The following is a 26,210-nucleotide window of genomic DNA, read 5'->3' as shown; positions in this document are numbered from 1 at the left end:
GAACACAATGCTTTCTATTCAGGAAATAAAGTTAATTTCTTTGCCACATTTTTTGCAGTTTTACTTTAGTACCTTGTTGCAAACAGGATGCATGTATTTTGTACAGACTTCCTTCTTTTCACTGTCATTTAGGTTACTTTTGTGGAGTAACTACAATGATGTTGATCCTTCCTCAGTTTTCTCCTATCACAGCCATTGAACTCTGTAACTGTTTTAAAGTCACCATTGACCTCATGGTGACATCCCTGAGCGGTTTCTGTCACTACAGACACCCAGGTTCGAATCCAGGCTCTATCACAACCGGCTGTGATTGGGAGTCCCATAGGGCTGCGCACAACTGGCCCATTGTCGGCCGGGTTTGGCCCGGTGTAGGCCATCATCATTGTAAATAAGAATTTGTTCTTAACTGACTTGCATAGCTAAATAAAGTTTACAAAAAATGCATATAAAGGTTCATAGCCTACATATTTTCTCTCCAAGACATGTTGTTTTGTATTTCTTTACTTGTGTTACATGATGGATGCATATTGCTGCTTTATAATTAATAGTTTTTATGCTCATAGGTTCTCACTGAAGAAAAATGTCAATGAATTAATGATTTCAAGTCTGATAATAAAACATTTTAAAAAATGTATGCAACAGGATACGTTTGATATTAGACAGGTTTGATTTTTGAATACAGAACTATCAATGTACATATAGCCTATGTAATAAAATGCTTATTATTTGATCACAAAATAGCCTTGTAGTGGGAGAAGAGAAAATAGCAAAACACACAATCAGAGCACCGCTATGCTTACGTCTACTTGAGACAGCCTACTTTTTAAGAATGTAATTTAACGAGGAAAAGAAAAGCCTCGTAGGAATATTTCCCACGATGTTGCTCCTGTGACACACTGCCACACTTTCCCACGCAAGTGAAAGCCCGATCCTCCTTAAGCGCGCGGGGCCGCGCGCTGTTTCGCGGGAAAAAGGCAGGCCAGTCGAGCAAGATCATGTGAGAGTCCACGCGCCGAAAGAAGGTTACAGCAGCGAGCGATAAGAGACAGTGAGCACCAGTACAGGAACGAGGTGGGAAGACCAGGAGTTCGCCACAATACCTCATTGTGAACAGTCACAGGAAGAATACTTGTGCTACACGGAGTAAATACGTTAACAAACTTAACCTATTCGTTTGATATTTTGTTTGTTTCACATACCAGCTATTAGAAAACATATTAGGATTTGTTGCTTTTACTTTCAACAGCTCCTTTTCGGAGCGAAAAAGCGTATATAATCTTTATATTCCTTCGTTTTATTTTCTTTACGTTGAGTTTTGCGACTCAAATATAATAACAGCAAGAATATGAGAGGTACGTTTACATTTATTCTAATAATTACAAACATGTATAGCATATATGTCTATGTCTGGGTTTTGCTCATTAAAGTGACAGTTTTGTATTGGAGTAATGTAAACTGTGATAGACGCATTACTTTGAAATAGTCTACTGAACTGTCGGACCGAGGTGCATGTGTTGAAACTGGGCGCGCTTGGGAATGAACGACGACATAGATCTCAGATAAGTTAAACTGTTTGGCCATGAGATATGACAAATAATCAAGTAGCCCACTCTATGTGCTTCGTCAGGATGTTTTACAAAGTTAAGAAGAATAAAAACACTGCACTTTTAAATTTGCACATTTAAAAAGTACACCAAACTCAAGTAAAAATGTCCCATAGGCTATTAGTGTGCAGATGAATGTAGATGGTGATTTGTTTGTCTTTGCCAGCAATTGGCAGCAAGCATTTTTTGTTATGTAAGAAAAGGGAGGTGGGAGAGTGATTGAAAGACTTTAGGCCTACATATTATCTTTGTTCAGCTCTGTTTGCCATTCTGGACGTGGGTAGGTTGTATTTGCATTAGTACTGTTGGCCATAATTAACTTGATCATATAAAATATATGTATTAATATTATATTATATTATATTTTTCCCCAAATCCTCAAAACTTGAGAGTGCTGATTTCGTTTCATTCCTACTCGTGGTGCGTGGGCGGGTGTTGTTGTTGTTTTCTGCATCCAGTCATGGCGGACTGTGTGAGGTAGAGTCCGCTGTTCCATTGACCTAGTTCTGTCATTGAGGATTACACAGCGTTCAGAGAGGGTGGAGGATGGGCGTTTGGGGAGGCATGGCTTCTGAGGGTTCTCGTCATTTCTAAGGCAACCCATTAACAGGAGCCTATTATTACTTCAATCTGAGGACATTATCAGTGAAAAAATAACCAGTGGTTACTAGGGGATGGCAGAGCAGAGGTTTCATGGCATGTGCAAACCCATGCGGTTGACTGTCAAAACAGAGCCTTTTCTGGTGTACAAGCAACCTCCTTTACCTACAAGGCATATTAAACAATTTATTGTAGGCCAGTTATTATTTGGTAGGCGCAGTGGTTGTGCCACCAGAGACTCTGGGTTCGCGCCCAGGCTCTGTCGCAGCTGGCCGCGACTGGGAGGGCCGTGGGGCGACGCACAATTGGCCTAGCTTCGTCTGGGTTAGGGAGGGTTTGGCCGGTAGGGATATCCTTGTCTTATCGCGCACCAGCGACTCCTGTGGCGGGCCGGGCGCATTGCACGCTAACCAAGGTCGCCAGGTGCACGGTGTTTCCTCCGACACATTGGTGCGGCTGGCTTACGGGTTGGATGCGCGCTGTGTTAAGAAGCAGTGCGGCTTGGTTGGGTTGTGTTTCGGAGGACGCATGACTTTCGACCTTCGTCTCTCCCGAGCCCGTACGGGAGTTGTAGCGATGAGACAAGATAGTAACTACTAATAATTGGATACTATGAAATTGGGGAGAAAAAGGGGGTAAAATAATATATATATAATTAAAAAAAAATCTAATATCTAATATCTTTTATCCAAAATATTCATCCGGATTTTACATTTATTATGCAATTTCTATGCGGAGTCGCAGCAGGATATGGGGACCAACAACCAGTAGCCTACATTCACCTCTCAGCAGGACACCTTAAGCCCTCACTCAGTTTCCATTGTGAGTTTAGCTACTTGATTACATTAACCATAATCTATGTCACCCATTTGTTTTCAAGTACGGCTTGCATCAATATATAGTAGAATCGATTATATATATCCTGGTTCTCTTTCTCCCCGGTAATCCACACCTCTGTGACTATGGATGGACCCTCAGGTGCCAATGGCAGGACTGTTGTAAACTCAATGGCTTTAGCCACTGTAGCAATGACTTTTATGAAGTGCACTTCTCCTATAACGTGAGAAGAGAACTCTGTCTGCCACACTGTCTGAAGTTCTACAGCCATGTAGGGTATAGTTTTAGGGTATAGTTTTAGCAAGGAATCAAAGACAAAGCAGAGCAGTGATGGCAGCTCTCTGCTCCCAAGGGCACTGTTGATCAAGCGCAAAGTCACTATCTGTCAGGAGATGTTCACAGTGGGGCTACAGTATGTGTGAAGGTGCCTCTCTCTGACAACTAACTGCTAACTTTCCACTCCCTGAGCTTTAACTCCCTGCTGGATGGCATCATCCTTTGATTCCCTATACAGTATGGAAAACCTCTGGGCCCCAGATAAAGCCTATAGGCTACAATGGAAAAACTGCTGACCCAAAGCACAGTCTGACTATTTGTCTGGAAGCAGAGCCAAATAGACATTAATTTATATATGTTGTGTGGAACTGTGGTTGTAGCACAACCCTAAATGTGTTCCAACTGCTCTTAAATGCAAGTAAAGCTAAATGCATGCTCTTCAACCGTTCGCTGCCCGCACCTACCCGCCTGTCCAGCATCACTACTCTGGATGGTTCTGACTTATAATATGTGGACAACTACAAATACCTAGGTGTCTGGTTAGACTGTAAACTCTCCTTCCAGACTCACATTAAGCATCTCCAATCCAAAATTAAATCTAGAATTGGCTTCCTATTTCGCAAACAAAGCATCCTTCACTCATGCTGCCAAACATACCCTCGTAAAACTGACCATCCTACCGATCCTCGACTTCGGCGATGTCATTTACAAAATAGCCTCCAACACTCTACTCAACAAATTGGATGCAGTCTATCACAGTGCCATCCGTTTTGTCACCAAAGCCCCATATACTACCCACCACTGCGACCTGTATGCTCTCGTTGGCTGGCCCTCGCTTCATACTCATCGCCAAACCCACTGGCTCCAGGTCATCTACAAGTCTCTGCTAGGTAAAGCCCTGTCTTATCTCAGCTCACTGGTCACCATAGCAGCACCCACCGGTAGCACAGGCTCCAGCAGGTATATCTCACTGGTCACCCCCAAAGTCAATTCTTCCTTTGGCCGCCTCTCCTTCCAGTTCTCTGCTGCCAATGACTGGAATGAACTGCAAAAATCTCTGAAGCTGGAGACTCATATCTCCCAGCACAAGCTGTCAGAGCAGCTTACAGATCACTGCACCTGTACATAGCTCATCTGTAAATAGCCCATCCAATCTACCTCATCCCCATACTGTATTTATTTATTGATCTTGCTCCTTTGCACCCCAGTATCCCTACTTGCACATTCATCTTCTGCACACCCTACCATTCCAGTGTTTAATTGATATATTGTAATTACTTCGCCACCGTGGCCTATTTATTGCCTTACCTCTCTTATCCTACCTCATTTGCACATGTTGTTTATCGATTTTACTACTGTATTATTGATTGTATGTTTGTTTATTCCATGTGTAACTCTGTGTTGTTGTATGTGTCGAACTGCTTTGCTTTATCTTGGCCAGGTCACAGTTGCAAATGAGAACTTGTTCTCAACTAGCCTACCTGGTTAAATAAATAAATCAAAAACATTTTTGCACCATCCACTCCTGCCTTAGGGCCTCTCAGTCAACTCCTGTTACTCCTACAGAGGAATTACTCTCTCCTCCTGGCATATTTAAAGAGTGGGGCTCTGTATCAGCCATACCCTCTCACAGAGTACTTTGTGTCTGTAGGTCACACTGAAGTGGAGAGAGAGAGAGTGATAAGTTATCACTATCCACACAACTGTTTAGAAAACAGGTGCAAGCTAGGTACTGTAGTTGAAGGCCCCATCAGCAGCCCAGCCTAGAGAGAGGGTTATGTTTTAAGAACTAAATGTCCCCTTAACCCTGCAATTAAGCTCTAGGACAAGAGAACCATATTATATATACCTTAAAGCACCCTTATCGCGCATATGCAATGTAGGTTAAACGCTCTGGCTGTAGCGTTTGTGCTAAAGTATATCGCTATGCGGTACTACTTCGAGGATAAACATACAGCGTGTCAAGTAAATACAAAGTAGAAGGTAAATAGGACCTTCGGACTCCCTGTGAGCTGTTTGGTTAGGTAAGATAAGAGAGAAAAGTATCTGTGACTGCAGGCTTTACTGCTGGGACAAGCAAACTGGCTGACAGAGACAGACAGTTTGCTTGTCCCAGCAGTAAAACCTGCAGTAAAGCCTGCACCTTTCAAACCAAGACATTTTGCCAGCAACTTTTTGCTGACTTATTGCAGGCGACAAAGCCTGTACTTTTGTTTCCACCAACTGACCTAGTATGCCCCAAGGTTCCAAGGTTCACTAAAGTATACGTTGTCTGGTCGTTGGTGCCCAAATGTAAATAGCGTAGCCGGCAATACACTCCTAATCCCCCGCGACCAGTGACTACATAAAACCAGGGGCTAGTACCGGTTCATGGAACAGAACTGAAGTCTAGAAAATAACATCTTTCAAGGAACATAATCAGAACCTGAGAACTAAAGTGATCTAAACTGTTCCGGAACAGATCCATTGTTTTAAAAGCATGGGAACTGGTTAATAACACTATTTTACGTTCCGGGCATTTTATTCCAGTCCCACAAAAAAACACAGCAAGCACCTATGCAAAGCCCTACCTCTGTCAATCAGAAACTTCTTCCAGTGTCTGCCTGCAAGCTGAACATCTTTGCCAGTGTGTGTGTGTAGGCTACCTGCCCCTCCCCCTCTGAAGCATAGCTGTAGCCTACTGAAGTTACAAGTGTGATTCAGATGATAGAGAGAGATTTGTAATTAGAATGGATTAACTTTTTCACTGCTAGTTAGGGACACTATAGTTATCATATTTCACATTGGATTTATTAAAAGTAAGATGTTTTTTTTCATTCGGGTGCCACTATGCACACACAGCTAGCTTCTCTGGTCCAAAGTTAAGCCAACTGTGAAGTTAAAAGACCTTCAAAGATCCTCCATAGAAGCCGCTCCTCCGTAGGTATAATTCTGTGGTCCAAATTCAAATACCCCCATATGTACTGTAAAATTTGGTGGTGCATCTTCCATTTGAAAATCGTTGCCAGTGTGTGATTTTAGGCTACCTGTCCCTCCCTCTCCCCTACTGTCTTGGGTGGCTATGTGTTATGTACCGCATTCAGCCAAACAGGTTGCACCAGTCTGTTGTTTACCCCTGCTAGACTAAACGTCCAGAAGAATCTAGCCACCATAGCATGGGGGAGGAAAAGGTAGTTTTATTAAGACAGTATGCATATTTTTCCAGATTTTTTTGTGTGGAGTTAAGTAGGAAATTGACGCCTTTGCAGCCTGCAACAAGTATGACAAACTGCTAACTTACTGCTGTGAATGTGAAGAAATTAAAGCAGTGCACTCTCTTCTGTCCTATCGGAGGAATTTAGAACTTGATGATGCTGCTTTCTGTCATGTCAGGTTACCATGACAATGATCGAAACAACAGGGTCAAAGTTGAATTTCTCTTGCTCAGTTGTGAGTTGCAAGGCACCATACCCTGATAGGGTATTTTTTTTACCCCTTAATCATATAACAATCAACTTTTACCAGACTTTTCTAAGACTTTTTTGTATTAACATGTTCTAGAAATATGTTGTAAAAGTATGCAAATTAGGCAACATCTCATTAAATATGCACATATTTGCATATCGCACAAAACGTTTTGGGGGGACACTGGATGAAGTTAGCCTAAAGTTTCATTTTGTTAAAATACTCCAGGATCTGAGATGTCCAGAGCAGATTTGGATAAATACATTTCTCATCTTTCTATCTGTAGAATACTAAAGACACTTTTGTTTCATTTTTCCAAAGAAAATGTTATCTAGAATAACATTTTTACAACATATCAACAATTTACTCTGTGCAAGTCTGGAGAATACATCTTAGGATAACCATATAAAATTTGGTGAATGCAAATGCTTTTGAACCTGAGAAAAATACATTTGTGTGTGGGAAGAGTCTGACTTTTGGGAAATAGCAGTTAAAGACGAGTACACTGTATTTAGGCTACCAAACGACTATTTAGACCCAATCATCATCTCTTCAAAGTAAGTTACTGAATATAATCCAGTTTGTAACATTCTCTATGAAATATGCTTTTAAATTATGTGTAATTTAATGTAGTGAGATTGCAATTATTGATTTATGCCCATTTTAAAGTGGTTAAAATTCATAAAAATGTTGATGACAGTAGTATGATAAACTAAATTTAAAAAATAGATTCTATTCAAGTTTGACATTTTTATGTTTACTCCTTGAAAATACTGATATTAATGGACGAAGATACCAACAAATCTTAAAATTGATAGGTACAGTTGAAGTCGGAAATTTACACCTTACCCAAATACATTTAAACTCAATTTTTCACAATTCCTGACATTTAATCCAAGTAACAATTCCCTGTCTTAGGTCAGTTAGGATCACCACTTTATTATAAGAATGTAAAATGTCAGAATAATAGTAGAGAGAAGGATTTATTTAAGCTTTTATTTCTTTCGCCACATTCCCAGTGGGTCAGAAGGTTACATACACTCAATTAGTATTTGGTAGCGTTGCCTTTAAATTGTTTAACTTGGGTCAAACGTTTCGGGTAGTAGCCTTCCTTCCAGAAGCTTCCCACAATCATTTGGGTGAATTTTGGCCCATTCCTCCTGACAGAGATGGCGTAACTGAGTCAGGTTTGTAGGCCTCGCACATGCTTTGCTCGCACACGCTTTTTCAGTTCTGCCCACAAATGTTCTATAGGATTGAGGTCAGGGCTTTGTGATGGCCACTCCAATAGCTTGACTTTGTTGTCCTTAAGCCACTGATGTCTTGGCTGATTTCTTTTCATTTCCCCATAATGTCAAGCAAAGAGGCACTGAGTTTGAAGGTAGGCCTGAAATACATCCACAGGTACACCTCCAATTGATTCAAATGATGTCAATTAGCCAATCAGAAGCTTCTAAAGCCATGACATCATTTTCTGAAATTTTCCAAGCTGTTTAAAGGCACAGTCAACTTAGTGTATGTATACTTCTGACCCACTGGAATTGTGATACAGTGAATTATAAGTGTAATAATCTGTCTGTAAACAATTGTTGGAAAAATTACTTGTGTCATACATAAAGTAGACGTCCTAACCGACTTGCCAAAACTATAGTTTGTTAACAAAAAATTTGTGGAGTGGTTGAAAAAGGAGGTTTAATGACTCCAACCTAAGTGTATGTAAACTTCTGACTTCAACTGTACATAATAAAAATGTCATTTCAGCCTGTGGTGCCAGCCTTAAGCAATGGCTATATAAAAGTTGAATGGCCTGTTTGTAAGGGGGTCATATAAACATTGCCCTTTTTTTTTTTACAGGCAACATATCGTAAATCCTATGTGAAAGAAGTCTGACAGTACCACTAACTGCTTCACTACTAACTGCAAAACATTTCCCACCTTCAATCACAATTGTCTGCATATTAAATAAAGCATGAATGTTGTCAGCACTTTTTGAAGCAGTGTGAATTTGCTAGCTAGTATTGTACGTTATTATTGCCAGTGGTGTGTCCAGAACATTTTGAATGGGGTGGCCAAGGTGGGGCACAGACCCAGTTTAGGGGGATTTTTTCAATATAATAACTGCGCGTACGCAACATTTTTTTTAAATGTGTCATGAACTCATCCAGTCATGATGTTTTCATCTGATTGTCAAACAAATCACTTCAAAAAGTAGGTTAAGTAGGTTACCTGTGCACGTTTAATGGAAAGGGACATCTATTACAACCACCATAAGTGTAATGACATTCAACCTAGTTCATGTTTCAAGTTTTTTGAGTCATATGTACTGGATACACATGGTATACACTCCAACGAAATGCTTACATGCAGGTTCCTTCTTGACAATGCAGCAACAATAAGAAATAATTTAAGATAAGAATATGTGTCAGCAATTAGTTGAATGGATAAGGCGGAGTCAGGCACAGGACACAGGTATGAGTAATAAATCAGAGAATTTACTCAAAATTAAGCAATGTTCCAACAAGGAAAAACACAAATATCCAGAGCACAGGGGATGAAAACCGCCCACTCCTCCGGCTGGTCCTGGCAATAGGACCGCAGAAACCTACCCACATCCTGGTTGACTCTCTCCACCTGCCCGTTACTCTCGGGGTGAAAAGGTGAGGCTGACCGGCACCCCCAGGCGTTCCATAAACGCCCTCCAGACTTTAGACGTGAATTGGGGACCCCGATCAGAAACTATATCCTCAGGCACCCCGTAGTGCCGAAATACGTGAGTGAACAGAGCCTCCGCAGTCTGTAGAGCCGTAGGGAGACCGGGCAAAGGAAGGAGACGGCAGAACTTAGAAAACCGATCCACAACGACCAGGATCATGGTGTTGCCCTGTGACGGGGGAAGATCCGCCACGAAATCCACCGATAGGTGTGACCCTCTGGGCAGGTGTCTAGGTGCCTTGCACTGTGCGCACACCGAGCAGGAGGAAACATAAACCCTCACGTCCTTGGCTAACGTGGGCCACCGGTACTTCCCAGCAAAACAGCGCACTGTCCAACTGATGCCAGGCTGACCAGAGGAGGGTGACGTGTGGACCCAACAGATCAAACGATTGCGGACATCAAATGGAACGTACAGACGCCCAACTGGACACTGTGTGGGAGTGGGCTCTGCATGTGACGCCCGCTCGATGTCCGCGTCCACCTCCCATACCACCGGTGCCACCAGGCAAGAAGCTAGAATTATGGGAGTGGGATCCGCGGACAGTGCGTCTGCCTTAACGTTCTGAGAACCTGGTCTGTAGGATAGGGTGAAAACAAAGCGGGTGAAAAACATGGCCCACCTCGCCTGGCGAGGTTTCAGTCTCCTCGCTGCCCGAATGTACTCCAGATTGCGGTGGTCAGTCCAAATGAGGAAAGGGTGTCCAGCCCCCTCAAGCCAATGTCTCCACGCCTTCAGAGCCCCAACAACAGCCAACAGCTCCCGGTCCCCCACATCATAATTTCGCTCCGCCGGGCTGAGCTTCTTTGAAAAGAAAGCACAGGGGCAGAGTTTTAGTGGCGTACCCGAGCGCCGAGCACCTCTACTATGAACGCTGCGTACAAGGGACACATGCTCGGCGCGTGTAGCAGAATATATTATAAAGTAATCTATATACACCGCTACACCCTGCCCGTGCAGGTCCCTGAAAATCTCATCTACAAAGGATTGGAAGACTGATGGAGCATTCATTAACCCGTACGGCATGACGAGGTACTCATAGTGCCCAGAAGTGGTGCAAAACGCCGTCTTCCACTCATCCCCCGCCCGGATACGCACCAGGTTGTAAGCGCTCCTGAGGTCCAATTTTGTGAAGAAGCGCACCCCATGCAATGACTCTGTCATACTGGCTATGAGAGGTAGCGGGTAACTGTATTTTACCGTGATCTGATTTAAACCTCGATAGTCAATACACGAGCGTAAACCTCCATCCTTCTTCACAAAAAAAGAACCTTGAGGAGACAGGTGAAGTGGAAGGCCGAATGTATCCCTGTCCCAGAGATTCGGTGACATATGTTTCCATATCCGCCGTCTCCTCCTGTGACAGAGGATACACGTGACTCCTGGGAAGTGCAGCGTCTACCAGGAGATTTATCGCACAATCCCCCCGTCAATGGGGTGGTAATTGAGTCGCCTTCTTTTTACAGAAGGCGAGTGCCAAACTGGCATATTCGGGGGGAATGTGCATGGTGGAGACCTGGTTTGGACTCTCCACCGTAGTTGCACCTAAGGAAACACCTACACACCTCACTGAACACTGACGGGACCATCCCTTGAGCGCCCTCTGTTGCCACGAAATAGTGGGGTCATGAGAGGCCAACCAGGGAAGGCCCAACACAACAGGAAACGCAGGACAGTCGATCAGGAAGAGACCAATTCTCTCCTCATGACCCTCCTGCGTTATCATACAGAGTTGAGCTGTAACCTCCCTAATTAGTCCCGACCCCCAAAGGACGACTATCTAAGGCATGTACAGGGAAGGGAATTTTAACAGGAACAATAGGGATCCCTAATCTAAGTGCAAATGAACGGTCAATAAAGTTCCCAGCTGCGCCTGAATCTACTAGCGCCTGCGAACGCGGGGAAAACTCAGGAAATCGTATATGCAACCACATGTGTGCAACAGGGAGCTCTGGGTGAGTTGTGTGCCTACTCACCTGGGATGATCCACCAGTGCTCCGCCTGCTACCTCGACCCCCCGGGGAACCTCCCCAGCACCGACCAGCAGTGTGCCCTCTGTGGCCACAGGTGGTGCAGGGAATGGTCCCCCCTCCGGTCCCCCTCATAGTAGCACCTCCCACCTCCATTGGTGTTTGATCAGAGGTGCTGGGGGATGGAACTGACGGACCCCGATCCGGACGTCCGCGGGAGGCCAACAGGTTATCCAGTCAGATGGATAGGTCCACCAGCTGGTCAAGGTTAAGGGTGGTGTCCCTGCATTCTAGCTCCCTACGAACATCCTCGCGTAAACTACACTATAAACTGTAGTGGTCGATCATTGCCCGCTCATTCCATCCCACGTCGGCGGCCAGAGTTCTAAAGTCCAGCGCAAACTCTTGAGCGCTCCTCATCCCCTGTCTTAGATGATACAAGTGTTCCCCCGACGCTCTCCCTTCAGGTGGATGATCAAAAACCGTAAATCCTCGTAATTGTCCAACGTCGGGCCTTCCCTTCCCCAGATGGTGTTGGCCCATTCCAGTGCTTTACCCATCAGACAAGAGATGAGGGCGCTCACTCTCTCCCGTCCTGAAGGGGCCGGCTGGACGGCTGCTAGGTAAAGCTCCAGCTGGAGTAGGAACCCCTAGCACCCGGCAGTCATACGCTCCCGGGAGCGAGAGCCGAATCCGACTGGATCCTGATTAATCAGGGGTGGACATCAGTGTAGGTTGTTATGGGAGCTGGGGTGATGATGATGGGTTAACCGGAAAACCCCCTTTCTCCCATCGGTCCATGGTTTGCAGCACGCGATCCACGGCTGTACCGAGACTCTGTAACATAGTCGCGTGCTGCTGGACGCGCTCCTCCACTGGGAGAGGATGGCTGGTTGCACCTGCTGACTCCATTCTATGGTGCGTGATTCTGTCAGCGATTAGGTGAATGGATAAGGTGGAGTCAGGCGCAGGACACAGGTATGAGTAATAATCAGAGAATTTACTCAAAATTAAGCAATGTTCCAACAAGGAAAAACACAAATATCCAGAGCATAAAATAACGAAACCACATGACAACGACAATCACGCACAAAACAGAAAGGGAAGCCAGAGGGTTAAATAAGGAACATTGATTATGGAATGGAAACCAGGTGTGTATAATGAAGACAAAACAAAACGAAAATGAAACATGGATCGGTGGTGACTAGAAAGCCGGTGACGTCGACCGCCGAACGCCGCCTGAACAAGGAGAGGGACAAACTTCGGCGGACAATATGACAATATGAACATAAACATAAAGTAAATGACTCAGTAGAATATAATAAACATTTTAGCATGAGTATGATACATTAAGGCACAATTTCTAGTCTAATATTTACACGTGTTTTGGGCAAGTGTTTAAATTGTGCAGTATTTAGCAAACATCATTTTTCTACAAGGTGGCGTGTGTTCATGGATACCAAGGGAAGCCAGGCTTCCTCCAAAATGTTACCAATAAAAAAAGAAACAAACTTATAAAATATTTCAAGTTCGTGTCTATCCGTGTTTCATAATTTCCCTTCAATTCACAAGAGGCTGAATCTATTTCACCAGAGAAAGCATCCGAGCGAGGCAAACAGGGCCCCTCTGTCTTAGTATCTGTAGCCCATGTATCTGATGCTGTCTGGCCAAAAATAAACATGTCATACTATTTTATCCAGACAGCATCAGATACATAGGCTACACATACTAAAACAGAGGGGCGCAGTTTTGCTCGCTCCGATTCTTTCTCCAGTGAGCTTGATGAGTCTTACTGTCGGTACGCGTCTTGTTCCAAATAATCAATATATTCATAGACGACCTATCAGATTTCAGAATTTCTAGGTGTGGGCAATCAGATTTCAGGGGAGGCTGTGGCCATCCTGGGCCACCCCCTGGACACGCCACTGAGTATCGCTGTGCTTGTTTTGAATTAGAGTATCATCGTGCTTGGTTTGAATTAGATTATACATGAAGAGTTATTTGACAACAATTTCACAACACTCCTCTCCCACTTAGTAAAAGGCTATTGCAACATAAGGACCCTCCCTTAATTTGAATAATTTTTAAACGGGTACCTCTATATGTAGCCTATATCATATTATCTTAATCATATTGGTTACACTTTATTTTTCTGCCCACTAATTACCTAGTATTTACCATGGGACAATGGCTATTACATAGTTATTACTTGTTGTTTTCCATGAGATAAGTCTTCCTAGAGAGAGTTAATTTATGAGCGTAAAGGACAAAGTCCTTTGCTTAAACTTGTTGGCAGAGGAAGACTTCAGGTCAAACATCCCTGACCCACTGACCAAACCAGAAAAGTAAGGCCCACGAGAACTTGTCATTCTTGAAACAATGTCCAGGAACTTTGCTGACATTCTGCAGTGCTCCATAGTGCTACATACTGCGTTGTACTTTGTGTACTTTAAATGTCATATTTTTTCACGTGATTCAAATGTCTTGAAATGAATTAGAGTTGTGTAAAAAGGGTTCAGGTGTTGAAGCCATGACCCATTATGTAACTGACTTGTCCAGACAGCCCATAACACTCCTGCTGGACTCAGTGGTTATGCTAGGGGTAGAACTAGTTTTATGAACTGCTCCGAGACAGCTGAAACTGCACAAATACCTGACATGCTTCCACAAGTTGAGCACCAGTGTAAGTTACAATCAGGGCCCCTTCAGAATATACTGCAGATATGTTTAAAATACTCTCACACTCCCTGGTGTTACATAAGTGGAACATGGATGTCGATACACTTGTATTTACTCTACAGATTCTAAAGTGATAATCAATCTTTCACTAATCAAACATGGACTGTTTTCTTTAGCCTGTGAACATTTCCATTCCCCTGTCAGTGATTGAGTCAGATTTGGTTCCACCTTAAAACAGGAAAGAAAGAAATCAGATGAATTGCCAGGGATGCCAACCAAAGCGCCTCCCCTTGCTGAATTGGAAAGTGTGTCAGTAGAACAGCTCCTCCTCTCTCATAGCCTGACGTTTCCACACAGCTGAGCAGCATGTCAGTTAACATATCAGAGACAAAGCTATGCTCCCAGGAACCTATGGGAGCGATAAGAGAGGGAAGGGGTAGGCTCGTCACGGCGTTGCTAGGGTCACCTCCCCTGAATGAGTGTGTTCGTGAAACTCGGCCAGACAGCAGTTATATAATAGGGAGAGGGTGGGGGCCAGGGGCGCTAGATGGGGTAGAGAGAGAGAGAGGTTTTTTTCCACTGCCTTTATATATTTATTTCCCTATTTGCTTTTTGTAGGTCAGTAGGAATTATATCCGGGAAGCCACTCAAATATCTCACTCACATTATGCAAAAGACTCCCACTCACAAGCAGTTGTAGTTGAGCATTCTCCCTTCCTATCTATGATGCTGAGATTTCAACTTTATAGTTTAGTCATTTGCTTTGCTCCCGCACTTACTGTATCTAGACACAGGCTCACTCGGGTGATTGGTTGGGCTGGTAAAGGGCCGTTAATACAGTTGCTACCTGCAAAGTAAATGTTGCATAACGCCTTGCGTCACTGTAATACAAAATAGTTTCTAAAAAAAATATTTAACACACCCAGCAGTCAGAAAAACAACCATTTGTTTTTGAGAGTAGCCATTTTATCTTGTGTAGCAGAGGAGGCTCTCCTGAAGCGGGGGCTTTTGTTAACCTCTTCTAACATTTAATTCACCCTGGAGGAGGAACAGTGAAATGTTATTACCCCAGGCCCAGTAAATGCAATTAACCTGCTACTCTGGTATGATGTAAATAATAGCCTGTTCCAGGGAGAGAGGGCTCAGGGCTGTACACACACTGTTGCACATACTGTTAAATGTTCTGTTCATATGAATAAATTCTATATTCGTATCACCAGTATGGAGTGTTTTTTCCTGCAAAATGCTGCAAATTGGCTTTTGACTCTGATAGTGCCAGTCGGTATTAGATGAAACGTCACGTCCCCGCACGTCTGTGGGGAAAACAACCTGTGGTTTACCCCATTGGCTCACAGCAAAAAACGTAACCTTTTTCTTGTTGTTTGTTTGTTTCAGTCAATTGCAAAACTACATTCAAGAAAAGTACAACATGTCTAAAGGATACTTTTCAACATTGCCTGCTTCTGCCCAAGCTTTCTCACTACTTAGAAAAACATCATATTGTATGGCTTCCCTCATGCCCCTTTTCATGACAGTGCTAGAACATTAAGCTAGCCAAGACCAACAACACAAACAAATGGACTATACAGCTACAAGTAGTGAGTGGCGATACAAACAGATTATACTAAAAAAGTTAAATGTCTTACCTGTGATGACATTTTTTCCACAGGTATAGTACCAGTCAAACAAAAAATTGACAATGAAGTTGGCTCTTATACAATGGGGGTCAATGGGAAAGAATGTTTGTTTTCCACAATTTGTGGGTGTTGTCAAGGGAAATTCCTTCGTATGACGTGGATACCGACTCGGAGTAAAGTGTTTCTGTTTAGTTCAAAATCAGGGCAGTTGGGAGCAAAGATTGAGCAGATGTTTCTATCCCTTCTTATTTGATAGGGTAGGTATATCTACACCTGTCTTGCACTTCCTCAGACAGTTCTGGCACAGTTTCTAAGGACCATATCATGAAGAGATCAAAACCCAAGTCACCATCAAGTTATATTTCATTATCTAGTCTAGTGAGTCTTTAGTGTTAAGTATGCAATGTACTAAATGTTCCTCCTCTCTCCTTCCAGCACAAATTGAAGTAATACCCTGCAAGATCTGTGGGGACAAGTCATCAGGGATCCACTATGGTGTAATCACCTGCGAAGGCTGCAAGGTGAGCTACCTCAATCTCAGAGATATACTTACTTCAAGTGTTCTATTTTAGTTCTGCCTACTGTCATCCCACTAGAATACCCACAGCAAATTCAATCAATTCAGACTATTTATATATTGTATGCCCTTGCCCAGTACCCATCCATCCCTGCACCTGTATTCATGGTCAAATAGATCAAGCTTATGTGTCCTGTTTCACACTTGTGTAACCTGTACAAGTGTAGAACCTGTACAAGTATGTCACTATAACTAACACATAAGTGTTTGGTATGAAATTGAAATGTGTTTTTTTGCAATTCCCACTCCCCCTGAGAGTGGGATCACGGCCAGGGATCAGCCATTATTGATGGCAACCCTGGAGCAATTATGTTTAAGTGCCTTGCTCAAGGGCAGAGCGACAGATTTTTCACCTAGTCGTCTCGTGGATTCGAACTAGCAACCTTTCGGTTACTGGCCAAACGCTCTAACCACTAGGTTACCTGCCTCCCTGATGGTGTTTGTGCTTGTGTGTGTGTTTGCAGGGCTTCTTCCGACGCAGCCAGCAGAACAATGCTATATACTCCTGTTCCCGGCAGAGGAACTGTCTGATTGACCGCACCAACCGGAATCGCTGCCAACACTGCCGGCTGCAGAAGTGCCTGGCCCTAGGCATGAGCCGTGATGGTGAGTGTGAAACACACACACACACACACACACACACACACACACACACAGCAAGGTCAGTCCAGAGGGGACCCCTGTCTGCCTCTTCACCGGACGCTAGAGCTCTCTGGGTCTTATTGAAAGGCCAAATGTGGAGTTGTGTTACACTGTGTAAAATCACTCCTGGAGTCATGCCTGAGAGACAGCAGTGATGCCATGAAATGAAATTATCAGTGGATTTTCTTCTATATTTGCAAATGTTCAAGTTCCATATTGGCTCCATATGGACTTACTATATGAGCTCATAATTCATTCCCTGATTATTTACTGACTCTATCTCCTTTCCTGGTACAGCGGTGAAGTTTGGCCGCATGTCCAAAAAGCAGAGAGACAGCCTGTATGCTGAGGTCCAGAAGCACCAGGCGTCCCAGGAGTTAACTGCCGCCCGTGAGGAGGGAGGCGAGGTCGGAGGTCACAGCCGGGCATACAGCAGAGGCTCCAGTGCCGCTCTCAGCGACCTTGATGACATCACCCTGCCAGACGGCCTGCTGTGTGACCTGCCCCTGACACCAGAGGGCGCTGAAAGAGAGTTCTGCAATCTGGAAATGATGGGGGGAAGCGGGGGTAGCAGCTCCTCCTCTCAAAGCTCACCCGAACAGAACAGACTGGACTTCGGAGACAGCAACCACCACATCAAGCACGAGTACCAGCTGCTGCACGAGTCCGGGCTGTTTACACACGCACTGCTCAACCCTCTACCCGAGGGATTCTCCATGCTCGAGATTGGTAAGTGGAACAGTCACTCTATCACCATCTGCTGTATGTCACTATAACTAACACTAGATCATTTTTTCATTGAGTGTGGTTGATAGCTAAACCATACATGTCTTGTCCATTTCCAGAACGTATAACTGCTAGTGTGGTAAAGTCTCACATAGAGACCAGTCAGCACGGCAGTGAGGAGCTGAAGAGGCTTATCTGGTCCCTGTACACCCCTGAGGAGACACGCAGCTTCCAGAGCAGGGTAAACATCAATGTCCTGTACCAAGATTAACTCAGTGACCTGTGACCTATTTACTCTTACACGACTATGCGCTATTCCCAATGTTATATCTAACATGGGCATCCCTTTGTTCTCTCTTTCAGTCTGCGGAGGTCATGTGGCAGCAGTGTGCCATCCACCTCACCAATGCCATCCAGTACGTGGTGGAGTTTGCCAAGCGCATCACTGGATTCCTGGATCTCTGTCAGAACGACCAGGTCATTCTTCTCAAAGCAGGTCAGTACCTATTGTTAGGACATAAGGTGAGTGCATTTCACAACTCTATTCCATGGCCTCATACACCAGCTTTCTCTGACCTCAAAGCACACAGTGGGGTCTGATATTAATCACACCCTTGATAAAGATGAGCAAAAATGATTGTATAAAATAAATAATTCAAATACTGAGCTATATTGTATGCAAGAAACATTGGGGAAATTATATTATTTTATACTAATACAATTTCTCAGAGAAAGAGATTTTGTTGAACAAGTAACCATTATTTTTCTCAAAAAGGTAGAGGTCAAAATTATTGACATCCCTGATTTCACCTTACGAGAATAACGTCCCTGAGCCTTTTTCTAAAATGTTTTATGAGTTGGAGAACGCATTGGGAGAGATCTTAGACCATTCCGCCATACAGAATCCTTCCAGATCCTTGATATTCTTTATCTGCGCTTATGGACTGCCCTCTTCAATATAAACCACAGGTTTTCAATGGGGTTCAAGTTCAGAGACTGAGATGGCCATTGCAACATGTGGATTTTGTGGCTAATCAACCATTTCCATGTGGATATTGATGTGTGTGAAACAGTTAATTGGCCACAAAAATCTACATTTGCAATGGACATCTCAGTCTCCGGACTTGAAACCAATTGTAAACCTGTGGTTTGAATTGAAGACGGAAGTCCAAAAGCGCAGACAAAGGATATCAAGGATCTTGAAGGATTCTCCAATCTCGTTTCATTGATTGGACTCCAGGATAGCTGACTCCTGATTCCAATTAGCTGTTGGAGAAGTCATTAATCTAGGGGTTCAAACCTACACTGTAAATGTTTAAATTATTTATTCAATATAGACAAGAAAAATACAATAATTTGTCTGTTATTAGTTTAAGCAGACTGTGTTTGTCTATTGTTGTGATTAGATGAAGATCAGATCTAAATTTATGACCAATTTATGCAGAAATACAGGTAATTCTAAAGGGTTCACATACTTTTTCTTGCCACTGTATTATATACAGTCATTTTTGCTCATCTTTATCAAGGGTGTGAACAATTTCGGAGCCCACTGTAGTTCCTGTTCAGACAACCTGAGCATTAACTGCATTTCCATGTTTCAGTACTACAGCATTCATACACAATAGTATATTTGACAAACATGTGTGTCTGCAGACAAACAAACTTTGCCACTTAGGACTACATTTTAGAATATACAATCAATTTAACCTTATGTGGCAAAGGCCACATTCTGTTTCCAACGATGTTCAAGAAAAAAGTTATTATTCTAATGATGGATCTTCTTGTTTTTCTTCTCGCCCACCTTTCCTTTTATGTGCTGTTTGTTCATCATCTTTTCCTCTTCCCCTCTCTCCCCCTCTCCATCTTTACGGTCTCTTTACGGTCTCCTCTTCAGGATGTCTGGATGTGCTTCTGATTCGCATGTGTCGCGCCTACAACCCCATCAACAACACTATTCTGTTTGATAGCAAGTTTGCTAGCGCACAGACCTTCAAAGCTCTTGGTGAGTCCCCTCTTTATGAAACCAAAGCATTAATATTTCATCAGAGTATATTCACACACACACAAAAAAGTATATACATATATTCACCCACCCACATAGTCGAAAAATGCTAGGTCAACCCTTTTTTATAGCTTACTTTAAAAAAAAAAGTGAACCAAGTCAGACGTTTCTGTTTTGAAGACACGTGTTTTTCCCCCCTCTTTCCTTGAAGGTTGTGATGACCTTGTGGGTGCTGTGTTTGACCTGGCCAAGAGCCTGAGTCGTATGCAGCTCTCTGAAGAGGAGATGGCTCTGTTCAGTGCTTCTGTTCTCCTGTCACCAGGTAATCCTCTCACACTGTCTCCCGTTGACTGGGGTGATGTCTCAGCTCTGAAACAGACACTAAGTAATATGTAAGAAGGAAAACCAGCAGACTGACTGTGGTTGTTGCTCTTTTTTTCCTCCAGACCGACCATGGTTGACAGACAGGCAACAGGTACAGAAGCTTCAAGAGAAAGTATATCTGGCTCTGCAACATTGTCTACACAGAGGTGGCTCATCAGAGGAGAAACTGGCAAAGGTACATATATATTCCTTTATTCCTCAAACAGGCTTTTGTTAAAGGATTTGGGGTGGAATGTGAAAGATACCAATTTTCTATCTTGCTTTTTCCTTTCTCTGTGTCTCTTCTTCTACCTCTAAGATGGTGTCCAAGCTTCCCATGATGAAGTCCATCTGTAATCTACACATTGACAAGCTCGAGTTTTTCCGTCTGCTCCACCCGGAGACTGCATTCAATTTCCCCCCTCTGTACCGTGAGGTGTTCAGCAGTGAAATCACCTTCCCAGACTCCACAATGGACTAAAAATCTGTTTAGCTATGAAAGTGATTCATATAGAGACAAAAATATGTAGGGAACGAGAAGTAGGGAGAGGAATGTGGCAACAGCGAAGTAACCAGCAGCTCTGTGACAACCCTGCACGCTACACTTTAGGACATACTACTCTCACCTCAGACCTCCACCTTATGGAGTTGCTTGGACTGTAAGCCAGTCCAGGCTACAAAATCCAACACTAGGTGCTGGGTACTATATGCATGCTGCCTATTTTGGGGGGAGTAAAACGGTTCTGAGAATGTATTTTTGCAATCTCAGATGGTTTTTCTAAGAGCTTGAGAGCTTGAGATCTCCCTTAAGCTGAAGTCCTCTGTAAAACCAGTTTAACTTATTTTCCAGGTCTCAGTGTAAGTCCTTGTAAGATAATCTTGAATGTACCCCACAGACATGCAGCACAGCCCAAGGCACGGGACTGAATGTACTATACAATCCTGCCCCATTGGAGGAGATGCTGTGTAGTCTCTTTTTTATCTTATTTCAGTTTGACAGCTCAATTTTTTTTCTCCAGTTTCTTATTTGGTAGTGCCCATACTTTGCAGTTTTGTATCCTATGAACAAACTGTTTAAAGGGACCAAGATCAAATGGATAAGTGGTCACATTTTTTTGCATGCAAGACATGGACGATGCAACTATTACCATGCATGCAGACTTGCACACACAGCACTAAGACAAAGCACTTATGCTGACCTATACATGTATTTTTACAGGCACACATTCAGACACTGATATTTTTCAGCTCGACTTACATTTTTTAGGTGCAATCAAAGACCTCAGTCCCACTACATTTTCCCTTGCCAATGCCACTTAGAGAGAGAGCAAGAGAGAAGAATCACATAAGTATTTTTAAATGTTCTTTATATATACACTTATATTTACTCATGTAAAAATAAAATTAGACAGGGATTTAAATATATATATACATTGAGTGGGAGGGAGAGGGGGAGATGTATAATACGTAAAAATGATTCAGGTTGTTATTGTAAAAGAGAATGTGTTATCAATGACTCACCTGGTTAAATAAAGGCAAATAAATAAATAGATTCGCCAGGACTGCGTCTTTCAAAGTATTTCTGGTCATATTCTGGGGTACCTGGATGGAAAATTATTAGATGAATAGCACTTACCGACAATGAGCCCTCCCTCACCCAATCTGGACACTTTTCTCGTGCTACAAATAATCTCAGGGTTCCAGCTCAGAGACTGACGAACGTCCTCCTGAAACTGACAGAAGTGGGACATCCTCCTGCCTCAGACAGGCAGGACTAAAGCAAATGAGATAGAGAGTTCCCCAGGAGATGAAGGATCCCTCAAACCAGGGGTCTGTAGGTCCAATACAAGACTTTGTTCAAGAGGGAAAGGAAGCAGATGATAAGAAGAAAACAAATAGGTAGTGAAAACACTTTCCAGGTCTCCCAGCTCGGCACCAACAACAATTTGGAAGGGGTGTTTAGAGTTTGAGCTTTGACCAGTCTGGGGAAGGTGGGGACTCAGGCTCCCTCTGTATGTTTTTAGGCAGTCTACTGTTTCAGACTGAACTGAAAGTGTGATGATTTGTTAATGATGCCTTCTCTCCCTAACCCTCCCCCGTTTACCTCACCCTCTCAAAAAACACTCACGGCATAATGAAGGGTTAACAGAGCCATCAGCTACCCCCCAGAGTTAGGGATTTCAACATTTAGATTATAGAGTATTTAAGATGTCAGAATTTATAATGCAATTTGAAGGATGATGATAGAGTACAAAAATATGTATTTTATGTTTATATATTTTTCCACACGGTTTATTTGGGAGCATTAAATCTGCCCCTCTGTCTTCAATGAGAGCACAGATTTTTATTAATCTATACCAGGAAGTTAAAGTTAGATTAATATATATTTTTATGGAGAGGGACATTGGGTGTAGCAGGATATTACTTTTGAACTATTCTTAAAGGGGCTTTTGGGATTTCAAAAAACTCTCAACACCCTCAGTACAAAGCTTGTACATAGACAAGCTGCAGTGTGAAAGGTTTGGTCAGAGCAGAATACTTGTATTACTTTTACCACAATAAGAAAGAAACACTTACGGGCCTTGAATATTTTCTGTCCAATTATATTTCAATAATCATGTTTCACTATGCAATGCTGGAACAGTGCGGTTCTTCATACTGTATATATAAAAGTAGTTGGTATTTAGGGGGATACACCTTTCTGGGAGCTTACCACTGTGTCATATTGGGACTGTGCAATAATGTCTTTCCCGATTTCAGTTAGGAAGGTCTTAACAGCCCTGGTTAGATGTCTCAGTAGACTTCATAAGCAATCCAGCCTGAGACCCCTTAAAAGTACAGCACAAGAGGTTTTTAATTCTCTCAACATAACAACACTCAACTTTTACACAGAACTAGTTTAACTGACTTGAGTTTATGGTTCGTAAGGCAGAGGAGATTCTAGTAAGTGAAATGCTTTGTAAGTGTTTAGAACTTAGATGGTTATGTATTTGCACACCTAAAACTGCTTTTCTTTCTTTTAAGGCAGTTCGCAATGTGTGCAGTTACATTTCCTCTCAGTCACTCAGGGAGATAGCTGGGCTCTCTGTTCCAGTGTTTTCATCAGTTAACCTAGTCCGACACCTTGCGCGGAATAGAAGAAGACCTTAAAACCTTGATCACAGTGTACATGTTCTTGTGAATGTTGTTCACAAAAGTATCAAAGGTTTGATCCCAGTCTAATATCAATATTATTACAGGACTTTTGAGCCTACATTTTTTAATAAATAGGATCTAAAATGTAATTACATTTACAGATGGATTTTAATCTATGTATCCTGTGTTGGTTTTGTTGTGATCTTTTGTTTCTTAATTTCTATCGTAGTCTGTCATATTTTTTCTTATCAGTTTAGTGTCCTCCTTTTTGTCTTGGAGAGTTGTTATTCTATTTTTTCAATAATATCTCCCTACATCTTTTCATGATACTTCTATTTATCATGTTTTCATTCTATTTTAAGATGATTATTGAAATCAATCTAGATTTAAAAAAATATATAATTTAGGATATATTATGAATATGAAGCCTAAGAGTATTTTTTAACACATTTAAGAGTTCTTGTTGTAGCAACAATGGAGACACAATATGTGGATTTAAGAATGTAATAAAAGTCATTTTACAATAAGTTGATGTTGTTTGTGTGCTTACTCATGTACAGTATTTAAACTTCCTAACCATTGGAATTGGGTGATCCACACCATTTTATTAGTTTTACAGATAAGAATATCAATCATATGGAATAAAGATAGGTCAATTGTTAAATATTTAACAAAATATATACAGTTAAGTAACATCTGTTGACAACAGAACAACCCAAAAACATGTACACTACCTTTCAAAAGTTTGGGGTCACTTAGAAATGTCCTTGTTTTTGAAAGAAAAGCAAAACAATTTGTCTATTAAAATAACATCAAATTTATCAGAAATACAGTGTAGACATTGTTAATGCTGTACATTACTATTGTAGATGGAAACGGCTGCTTTTTAATGGAATATCTACATAGGCGTACAGAGGCCCATTATCAGCAACCATCACTCCTGTGTTTCAATGGCACGTTGTGTTGGCTAATCCAAGTTTATAATTTTAAAAGGCTAAGTGATCATTAGAAAACACTTTTGCAATTATGTTAGCACAGCTGAAAACTGTTGTCCTGATTAAAGAAGCAATAAAACTGGCCTTCTTTTGACTAGTTGAGTATCTGGAGCATCAGCATTTATGTCACTTCTAGGTTAGACTACTGCAATGCTCTACTTTCCGGCTACAGCACTAAATAAACTTCAGTTAGTGCTAAATACGGCTGCTAGAATCCTGACTAGAACCCAAAAATTTGATCATATTACTCCACACTGGCTTCCTGTCAAAGCAAGGGCTGATTTCAAGGTTTTACTGCTAACCTACAAAGCATTACATGGGCTTGCTCCTACCTATCTCTCTGATTTGGTCCTGCCGTACATACCTACATGTATGCTACGGTCACAAGACGCAGGCCTCCTAATTGTCCCTAGAATTTCTAAGCAAACAGCTGGAGGCAGGGCTTTCTCCTATAGAGCTCCATTTTTATGGAACGGTCTGCCTACCCATGTCAGAGACGCAAACTCGGTCTCAACCTTTAAGTCTCTACTGAAGACTCATCTCTTCAGTGGGTCATATGATTGAGTGTAGTCTGGCCCAGGAGTGGGAGGGTGAACGGAAAGGCTCTGGAGCAACGAACCGCCCTTGCTGTCTCTGCCTGGCCGGTTCCCCTCTTTCCACTGGGATTCTCTGCCTCTAACCCTATTACGGGGGCTGAGTCACTGGCTTACTGGGGCTCTCTCATGCCGTCCCTGGGGGGGGTGCGTCACCTGAGTGGGTTGATTCACTGATGTGGTCATCCTGTCTGGGTTGCCCCCCCCCCCTTGGGTTGTGCTGTGGCGGAGGCCTTTGTGGGCTATACTCAGCCTTGTCTCAGGATGGTAAGTTGGTGGTTGAAGATATCCCTCTAGTGGTGTGGGGGCTGTGCTTTGGCAAAGTGGGTGGGGTTATATCCTTCCTGTTTGGCCCTGTCTGGGGGTGTCCTCGGATGGGGCCACAGTGTCTCCTGACCCCTCCTGTCTCAGCCTCCAGTATTTATGCTGCAGTAGTTTATGTGTCGGGGGGCTAGGGTCAGTTTGTTATATCTGGAGTACTTCTCCTGTCCTATTCGGTGTCCTGTGTGAATCTAATAGTGCATTCTCTAATTCTCTCCTTCTCTCTTTCTCTCTCTCGGAGGACCTGAGCCCTAGGACCATGCCCCAGGACTACCTGACATGATGACTCCTTGCTGTCCCCAGTCCACCTGGCCGTGCTGCTGCTCCAGTTTCAACTGTTCTGCCTTATTATTATTCGACCATGCTGGTCATTTATGAACATTTGAACATCTTGGCCATGTTCTGTTATAATCTCCACCCGGCACAGCCAGAAGAGGACTGGCCATCCCACATATGCTCTCTCTAATTTTCTCTTTCTTTCTCTCTCTCGGAGGACCTGAGCCCTAGGACCATGCCCCAGGAATACCTGACAAGATGACTCCTTGCTGTCCCCAGTCCACCTGACTGTGCTGCTGCTCCAGTTTCAACTGTTCTGCCTTATTATTATTTGACCATGCTGGTCATTTATGAACATTTGAACATCTTGGCCATGTTCTGTTATAATCTCCACCCGGCACAGCCAGAAGAGGACTGTCCACCCCACATAGCCAGGTTCCTCTCTAGGTTTCTTCCTAGGTTTTGGCCTTTCTAGGGAGTTTTTCCTAGCCACCGTGCTTCTACACCTGCATTGCTTGCTGTTTGGGGTTTTAGGCTGGGTTTCTGTACAGCACTTTGAGATATCAGCTGATGTACGAAGGGCTATATAAATACATTTGATTTGATTTGATTTGATGGGTTCTATTACAGGCTCAAAATAGTCTGTAATCGAACAAAGTACTTTCTTCTGAAACTCGTCAGTCTATTCTTGTTCTGAGAAATGAAGGCTATTCTATGCGAGAAATTGCCAAGAAACTGAAGATCTCGTACAATGCTGTGTACTACTCCCTTCACAGAACAGCGCAAACTGGCCCTAACCAGAATAAAAAGAGGAGTGGGA

At 42.9% G+C, this 26,210-nt stretch overlaps 1 protein-coding gene across 1 annotated transcript; it reads left to right on the top strand.

Moving 5' to 3' along the window:
• Positions 1 to 804: 804 nt before the first annotated feature.
• LOC110521482 (nuclear receptor ROR-beta) lies at positions 805 to 21,618 on the top strand. Its single transcript, XM_021599058.3, has 10 exons — positions 805 to 1,352; positions 16,196 to 16,281; positions 16,802 to 16,943; positions 17,277 to 17,708; positions 17,825 to 17,946; positions 18,069 to 18,201; positions 19,600 to 19,707; positions 19,919 to 20,029; positions 20,154 to 20,266; positions 20,390 to 21,618. Exons 1-10 carry the CDS (start codon positions 1,346 to 1,348, stop codon positions 20,549 to 20,551), a joined length of 1,416 nt encoding a protein of 471 aa, XP_021454733.1. The 5' UTR covers positions 805 to 1,345; the 3' UTR covers positions 20,552 to 21,618.
• Positions 21,619 to 26,210: the final 4,592 nt, after the last annotated feature.

Source organism: Oncorhynchus mykiss, chromosome 4, assembly GCF_057628025.1.
Source record: "Oncorhynchus mykiss isolate SJ-2025 chromosome 4, ASM5762802v1, whole genome shotgun sequence".
Taxonomy (NCBI): Eukaryota; Metazoa; Chordata; class Actinopteri; order Salmoniformes; family Salmonidae; genus Oncorhynchus; species Oncorhynchus mykiss.
Note: the sequence above shows the minus strand (reverse complement) of the source record. Positions and strands in the feature narration are given on the sequence as shown.